Below are 9,395 nucleotides of genomic sequence, written 5' to 3' on the forward strand. Positions count from 1 at the left end.
CGTTGGGGCCTTTTTTGGTTAGGAATAGTACAAATAGAATAGCCTCTTCTCAATGATCTTGTATATAGTTTGGGATGCCAAATTCAAATTGTTACTTTTTGCACTCCAAGATAAATACAGGCAAAGTGATAATTTAAAAAAAATATTCACCAATCAAAAGTAAATGTGCATATGAGAAAAGAGGACGAAAAAAGGGAACAAAACCCACTTCCTAATAAAAATGGCAACATACTGCCACCAACTTAAAATTAATTAGATTAAATAAAAATATGGGAAAATGGTATATAATAGCAAATTATTAATTCAAACTAAATGCTATAAATATATTTTGATTTAATTGTACCTTAAAGCAAACTATTGCGATTTTCGCCTCTCTACCTAGTGGAATCTTGCTCGCCACTCTCGTTTGGTGGAAAACTCCCTCGCCTCTCTCATTATTATACAAATAGAAATGTATAAAATGAGTTTGTGTTTGTATAAAAAGTGAGAGGAAATTGTATATATACACTATTTTTGTGCCCTTCTCCCAAATCTCGCTTGCTACCCTCGCCTCTCTCGCTTATACAAACATAAACGAAATGTACAAATTGCGTTTCTGTTTGTATAAAGCGAGAAAAATTTGTATACATACATGCAAATACATATATCTTCATCCTATACTCTTATAATTATACAATACAAATATTCTCATGTCCAGTTTTCTTTTGTCTTTATCTTTTTCTCGTGTTATACATACACAGATTATACAATTGATCTTTTCTATACACTTGCTTTCTTTTGTATATGTATAGTGAATTATAAAATTGTTTTCTTTGTATATTTATAGCGAAATATACATATTTATGTTTTCTATGGAGCGCAATTATGCAAAGTATGATTATAACATACAAATATGATTTTTATGTTTGCTATATGTGAAAGTTACTCTAAAAATAACGTGGGCTACAATGTGCAGATTTTTTTTTTTTTTTAGTTATAAAAATGGATAAGACACAAATATCCCTTAAACTATGACTGAAATTTCAGAGACACATTAACGAAACTAAGGTCTTATTATCTTTGAACTCATTTTTTATAATTTTCTGCATCTTTTAGATTACGTGACACACTCCATAATTCCAGACAATTGAGACACTCGCGTGAGAGATATTTGAATGTCACTTAAGCCAAAAAGGTGTACAAAAATTACAAAAGAAATGAGTTCAAGAGATAATAGAACTTAATTTAGTTAAACTATATTTCTAAAATTTCGATCATGGGGGTAAGTACTTGTAACTTTTTTTCTTACATAAACAAAATGGGGTTATAAGTTGCCAATAAGTAAAAAGGGAGGACATGTTTTGCCATTTTTAACATACGGTACTTTTCATTTTAAACGAAGCTGGGACAAACTTGTTAGTACTAAAAGTAGGTATTTTGGCGATGCAATTTTGAGCTCACATTCAAAAACTTTATTTGACATTAGCATATGTTTATAAAATTTAAATAAATTTCAAACTATCATTTTAAATCTCAAATTCTATTGAAAGTAAGATTTTAATATCATGTTAGTGGTTTTAATAAAGCAATTTTTCAAAAATAAAATTTGATGTAAATTTATATTTTTTAGACAAAAAGACACATGATTATAAATTTTATAAGAAAATAAATATGCTCGATTTGGAGAAATTATCCGTAACATGTAAAAAATATTATATTAAATAATAATAAGATACTACTAATTTTATTAGTAAAATTATTCGCGTTTAAAACAATTCTATCATAAAAGTCCTATCATAAAAATAAGTACTATAAAGAAAAAAATATTAGTAATGCTTTTGAAAAAAATAATCTCTAAGCTATCTTATATATTAAAGCTAGGCAAAAGAAAACTGATGTGACATCTCATTGTAGCTAAATTTTTTTTCTCATTTTCTCAGTTTTATTATTTCCCCTCATTTTTATGTTATATTAGACAATGCAAAAGTCATTTCTTAACTACATTCCTTTATTACCCAATTACTTTCTTTAGTTTAGAAAATCCAAAAGTCTTTATAATTAATTTTAATGATCATATATGTAATGAAAATAAACACCATAAAACTTAGATATGCCAATTCCATTCTATGATAATTTATCTAATCAGCAATAATTACCCACCAAAGCAAAGAAAAGTAAGCAAAGAAATACAAATTTCTTACTTTCAATTATAATCAACAAAGAGTATCAAAGTCAGAAAAACAAAAGGAGCAAATAAAGAATCATTTTTTACTTTTTCAGTTTTTTTTCACTTTCTTATCATTTCATTTTCCTCTAACAAACACAAAATTGTATTACATTAAGAATCGAATTGTATTAAAGAAGAAGAAGAACAAACGACATGAAGTGAGGGAAAAAATTGCACACTTAGAAAAAGAAAAAGTAAAAATACTTTTCTAGACTATAATCCAAATCTAAAAAATTAAGTGTTAATTTTCATGTGAACTCATTGATTTTGTAATTTTATATACTTTTTTACTTAAATACATATATATATCTCTCACGCGTTTTAATTACGTAGAGTTACGAAATGTACTATATAATCAAACGATATATAAAATTACAAAAGATAAATTCAATTAATAAAATCTTAATTTTATTAAGATATATGTTTGAGATTTTGATTTCTCCATGCTTAAAAACTGAAATTTTTTGAATAAAATTAGGTGACACGCGGTGGCATAAAAGAGCTTTAAGAGTAAGCCTCAACTTCCGAATCAAAATTTTGTTACACTCTCTCCCTCTGCCCCCCTGGTCCCGCGGTTTCCTTCCTTTCTCTCATAACTCCCAACATTTTCTCGAACAAAAAAAAGAACTTGTTTCTTTCAAAAGAATCTGCATTTCTTCTAATATATATATCAAATTTGTTTTCACGTAAACATGGGTTTCTTCTTGGGGTTTTTCTTAGGTGCGGCATTGGGTATTGGTCTGATTGTTTGTTTTGCTCGCTTTCAAAATAACAGATCCACAGCTCGCATTGATTTGGTATGCTTTTCTTTTCTTTAAGTATTATTATTATTATTATTTCAATTGAAATTTTGTATTTTTCTATTTTTATACATATATTCTCTATTTTATAGGCAAAATCCATAACAGCATTTGCCAGGATGACTGTCCAAGATTCAAGAAAACTTTTGCCTCCTGAAGCATACCCTTCTTGGGTAGTCTTTTCACAAAAGCAAAAGTTGAGTTAAGTTTGCTTAATACTTTTTTTTTACTAGTTCAATTTTCTAATAATAGCTTTTGTTAAATTACAGTTGAATTGGCTTAATCATCACTTAGAAAAAATGTGGCCTTATGTTGATGAGGTAACTAATTGCACTCTTTTAGCACACCCTTTTGATTTTTACTATTTTGTCATTTTATATTAAAATATTCATTCTCTGCTTAGGCTGCATCAGAATTGATAAGAACCTCCGTGGAGCCAATTCTTGAGCAATATAGACCATCTATCTTAGCTGCTCTCAAATTTTCAAAGCTCACATTGGGTACTGTGGCTCCATCATTCACAGGTTTGTTCAATCACATTTTAAAACTAATTATACTAGTTAACTTTATAGATTTTGCTATTTAACTTCCTTTTACATTTTTAGGAGTTTCCCTTCTCGATGGTGATCCAGGAGAAATTATCATGGAGTTGGAAATGCAATGGGATGGAAATCCCAATATTGTTCTGGATATCAAGACTTTAGTTGGTGTAGCACTACCTATACAGGTACTTTCGAAAAAATCACATTTCTATGCGTTCTATTAAATATTTTAATAATTTTGTTTCTTCCTAAATTTCTTAGTTTCCTCCATTAGTCACCGAAAATCATCACTCATGTGAATGGAATAAATATCAAAATAACGCAGTAGTTATGCCTTAAGAGACTATAATTCATGTTCTCAATACATGTGAGAGTCAATCTTAATTTTATATGTCTTTTAACTGAAACAAACATTTACTTCTTTCGTCTATCTTGTTATCATTAGCTCAAGTGACATAAATACTTTCTTTGTTGACTCTTCAGTCTTGAACATAATCATATTTACATCGAAATGTCCTTTTAAAGTGATAGAGGTAAGAAAATCCATTTTTTTAAAAAGATCAGTATAATAATCATGCAGATATCACAATTGATGAAGAATCATCTTACATATTTTTCACTCTTCTCCTAATCCATTTTTAATGCAGGTCAAGAATATTGGCTTCACTGGTGTTTTTCGTTTGATATTCAAACCACTAGTTGCTGAGCTTCCTTGTTTCGGAGCTGTTTGTTACTCCTTGCGTCACAAGGTGAGCACAAACTTTTATTTTATGTATCACTAACATGATATATAATAAATGGATTAAATACTTGATATGCATATATAGATTTGTATTTGGTTCCATTTTCGTTCTTGTTAATATGAAAAAAATAATGTTGAACAATCATGGTTCTGATATTATATTTTTCTACCTGTAGAAAAATTTGGATTTCACTCTCAAAGTTGTGGGTGGTGATATATCAGCTATTCCTGGAGTATCAGATGCCATTGAGGTTTGAAATATCTTCTGTTTTTGTAATAGAATGAATAGACCTCTTTCTCATTCATGTACATTTCCCACATATAAAGAGCCAATATGAATATTCATTTTTTATTCCTTTCCCTTGTAAGCACAAATTATAAATTTTCTTAGTTAGCGCACATTATACATACAAGTTACCATGTCTTTTAAAGTTTATTTCTTGTTTATTCAGGTAAAAAAGAACTGAAAATTATAGAGTTTTTATTTTACATAAATTAGTTCATGTTTCTCATACAACTGTATTTCGCATGACTCTTAATTTTGGTAGTTCATGTTTCTCATACAACTGTATTTCGCATGACTCTTAATTTTGGTTAAGTGACATTTCAAGTGTTTTTTATAAAAAAAAAAATTATTTAGATTTTACAGCTTTGTTGTCATGTTATTTTCATCGCTTGTTCTTGATCATTGGTCTAACTCTCGTACTTTTTTGTAATTAGTTTGTTAATTCACGATGAATATTTATCACAATAAGTATTTACAGCTAACATTTGTGAATTCTAATTGAGAAACGTGTATTTTATTGGTACAACAAACTCTTACTTGAATGCTTTTCTTGATGGCATTCAATCCGCAAGCACAGGGTACAATACGGGATGCAATTGAAGATTCTATCACTTGGCCTGTCCGCAATATTGTTCCCATATTACCAGGAGACTATAGGTGTTCTAATTTCCTAATAAACATTATATTCATTACTTGACATTTTTTACCAATTAAAACTAAAGGTTTTTTTTGTTTGAACATGTGAATTAGTTCTAATTCTGGAATATCAGTCTTAAGCAAAAGACATTCTATATTCCAGATTATCTATTCAGAAAGAACAGTGAAATAGTTTTAAATTAAACTTTTTATCCCTATAAAAAGTATATCCTAATCAAAATGATATTAAGTTGTCATCCTTTGAAATAGATATCACTTTTGTGATTAGCACTGCCCAATTGTTTCTTCTGATCATTTGTATCAGTCTATATTGGTAACTTTTCTTTAAGTAGAGAAAAGTCAAGAAAAAAGAAGAATCAAGTCCAAAAAAAAAAAAAAAAGAAGGGGAAAATTTCAATATCATTACAAACTTCTAAAAATCTATTTTTACATCTGAATTTGTCTTTTATCGACATTTAGAATATCGAATAATATTGTAATGCAAGTAGTATTTCTAATGAAATGGTTTTCTATAATAAGTCCAATATTCTCGAACTGAAGTACTAAGGACAAGAAGAAGGACATGGTTTTCAATCTAAACTGATCTTTTACATTGTAGTGATCTGGAACTAAAGCCGCTTGGTGTATTGCAAGTCAAGCTCATCGAAGCCAAAGAGTTGACTAATAAGGACCTCATTGGGAAGTCTGATCCTTTTGTTGAGCTATTTATACGTCCACTACGTGACAGGACAAAAACCAGCAAAGTTATTGTAAGAGAAAGTCTATCACCAGCTGTCCTTAATTTTTTCTCCTAACAAGGAATGGTTAACTCTAGATTTTGTTTGCTCTATCAAGGATAACTGCTTAAATCCGATTTGGAATGAGCACTTTGAGTTCATAGTTGAAGACATATCTACTCAACATTTAACAATTAGAGTGTATGATGATGAAGGGATTCAAGCTGCTGAATTCATCGGTTGTGCTAGAATAGATTTGAAAATCCTTGAGCCAGGTAAAGTGAAAGATGTGTGGTTGAAACTATTGAAGGATTTGGAGATCCAAAGGGACACCAAAAATAGAGGACAGGTAAGAATATCTTGATATTTATCTTCTTCTGGCATTAGATTGCATCAAATTATAACTAGCACTTGGCTCTCAATTACGAGCTTCATAGTGGAGAAGCAATCATGTCAACTGCATCTTGTTTATCAATTATCTAGGATCTCCATGAAAATATTATAAGGATGAACTAATGTCTCCAACGAAAAATGAACATAGTAGTGGCATCATCTATAATTGACTTTTTTGCTCTTACTTTTTAAATAGCATATCATTATCTTAAAATCAGAAGAGTTTTCTCACCTTTCTAGCCAAAATTCTTAGTGTCTGCTCTATGGTGTTCTACCATCATGATTTTAGACTCCCACATATACTCTGATCTATGATCTAATACTATCATCTTTAATCTGTATTGAAATGAATAAATCAATTGTACAGTAGATTTAGTCATCAATAATATAGTTACAAAAAACATGTGAATTTGATTTATGATCGGTAACAATTTGAGAGGCATTTGGGTTTTTCAGCTAACCAATCATATGTTATTTCTACATTTTGTGTCTTGATACAAATTAATGAAGCTAGCACACCCTTCTGAAGGGCCACTAGTATCAAAATATGAGCAATAATCATTGATTTTCTGATTGTTTTTGTATAATATAGAGCAGTTGTCTAATTTACAAGATCCAGATAAAAGAAATTTAAGATCATTTATGATTTTAGATTGGAATAATTTTTCCTTTTTGTGTTATCATGTTTCTTAATGATATAACCTCTCTTGTTTTGGTTCTCATGAGTCTTGATTACAAACAACAATTGCTTTTATATTTTTTAAGAAGCTAAAAGTGTTTTTTTTCATACTCGTTATGTTGATTATTCCGTGCAAGCCTCAAAGAAAGAGAAGAGAGCCAGAAGGAGAACTTATGTGCCATGTGACTTAAATTACTTATGGTTTTAGTTAGTTATTCTTATCTTATTCTGCATGTTCATATTATAATATCGTCATTCCTACATTAGATACCAACGTATGATGCAACTCTTGTTGGACGCAAGGAATATAGTGTAGGTCACCTGAATAGATTGATTCTTGTTGAGGTAGAAACTGACGTTATAAAAAAAAAGCAGAAGAAAATAGAGTAGGCGTACATTTCCAATGAAAATAGGTTATATGTTTGTGATAGTTGATTAACCATAAAATGTAATAAAGTCCAATAGATAATACATGTGTGTTTTTATTGGAGTCTATTTGTATTCCCTATCCAACAAAAGTTTTCTCTTCTTTATTAATCTATTTATGATTTTTCGTTTTGTCATGAATTGTGTTATAATGTATTTGTTCACTTATGATATCTGCCTATTTGTATTCCCCACAAGAGAATTCTTGTTTGTGTCATCAATGCACACTGGAGTCTTAACCAAAGCTCTTCTATTATCACCTAGCACAGGTACACTTGGAGCTTCTCTTTTGTCCTTTTGGCATGGAAAGTGTGTTTATGAAGGGATTTAAACCCGACTATGCACTAACTACCTTGGAGAAGGCCCTTAGACCAGAGGCAGCTAATTTTTCGCAAGCTATCTCTGAGAAGAAAGGGGACATCCTCTTTAGAGGAGTTCTTTCCGTGACAGTAATATCAGCAGAAGACGTACCTGTCACAGATATAATGGGGAAATCTGATCCTTTTGTTGTATTAATTATGAAAAAATCTGAACAAAAAAATAAAACCCGAGTAAGTTTTTGAATACCCTAAGAATGAAACATTATCTTCCCCTAACTTGTCTTATATTTCATTTAGTTACTTTGTTTCAATATTTTGAAATTAAGCAACTTTTCGTTCTTTGCTAAACCTAGGTTCTAAACAACACCCTTAATCCAGTGTGGAACCAGACATTTGACTTTGTAGTTGAAGACGGATTACACGATTTGCTCATTTTGGAGGTTTGGGACCATGACACCTTTGGGAAGGTAAATTCTTTTAGACCATCTCGTTTTTGTTTTGAGTATTTAACTCTTGCTCTATAGCTTATGAACTTGATAAAGTTGATGTATCTCTGTTAAAACTTGAAAATTTCAGGACAGAATTGGTAGATGCATCATGACCCTCACAAGAGTTATACTAGAAGGAGAATTTAAAGATACCTTTACCTTGGATGGTGCCAAGTCGGGGAGATTAACATTTCATCTTAAATGGACACCACAACCTATAATCCGAGATTAATTAATTTTAGATTAGTTTCTTTTTTTTTTCTTTTGCCCCAAAAAAGCGTATATATGATGGCATTTTACAGGAAATGCTAAGCCTAGTTGGAAAGAAGAACATAAAAAGGTAGAGCTTTAAAATGTTTCAAGTGAAGCGATGATATTGTAGACTTTCATTTGCTAATATTTGTTGTAATTATAATGGCATATTCACAAAGAGTGAATATGCCATGATGACCTCCCATTGCAGTCCCTGATGACTCCACCAATTCCCATCAATACAACTACCATGGCTTTTTAACCTTAACAAGCAAAAGTTGTGGCTTATCCCACTTCACCAACATGTGCATTCTACAATAAGAATGTTTAAGCTTTTCCATCTTATATCAAAATTTAGTTTCCCAAATCTTTGCTTAGTAAACTGAGTCAGAGTAAAGGAGATCATGCGACTAATCTGTTAAGTGGAGGTGTCTAAGCTCTGTACTTCTTTGCACATATCGACCTCAAAAACTCTCATATGATTAATAGAGGTATGATTTTCATAATAAAGGTTGTATTAACTGACTAATAAATTAAATCCACCATTTATGCATAAGTGGTATAAGGTGTGTATTCTTGCAACCCTCTGCCAAAATGACTTTTTAAAAGACACATGCTTGTGCCAAATGCAATTGTCAATGCTGGATTGATCCTTCTTCTATCTTATCATGTGCCAGGTAGAAGATATAGAAAAGTTTTCATTGCTATTGGTTGTCCATACTAGCCTGTTTGCCTTTCCAGCATGAAACATAACATTCATGCTACGCAGTCTATTACACAATGACTTTGGCCAATGCACTCCAATAAGTTGCTCATGCCATACACCTACTAGACAAAAACTCATTTAATTTAGTGTCCAGGACAAATACTATCTGGTAGGTGAGCTAC

At 30.6% G+C, this 9,395-nt stretch overlaps 1 protein-coding gene across 1 annotated transcript; it reads left to right on the top strand.

The window, feature by feature from the left end:
• Positions 1-2,758: 2,758 nt before the first annotated feature.
• Positions 2,759-8,809, top strand: LOC107028030 (synaptotagmin-5-like). The gene is made up of 13 exons (XM_015229084.2): positions 2,759-3,003; positions 3,099-3,203; positions 3,276-3,326; positions 3,410-3,530; positions 3,612-3,733; positions 4,196-4,297; positions 4,467-4,541; positions 5,154-5,233; positions 5,832-5,982; positions 6,068-6,298; positions 7,717-7,998; positions 8,121-8,234; positions 8,344-8,809. The coding sequence occupies exons 1-13, from the start codon at positions 2,899-2,901 to the stop codon at positions 8,485-8,487; spliced, it is 1,683 nt and encodes a 560-aa protein (XP_015084570.1). The 5' UTR covers positions 2,759-2,898; the 3' UTR covers positions 8,488-8,809.
• The last annotated feature ends 586 nt before the right edge of the window (positions 8,810-9,395 follow it).

This window comes from Solanum pennellii, chromosome 8 (assembly GCF_001406875.1).
Source record: "Solanum pennellii chromosome 8, SPENNV200".
Lineage (NCBI taxonomy): Eukaryota > Viridiplantae > Streptophyta > Magnoliopsida > Solanales > Solanaceae > Solanum > Solanum pennellii.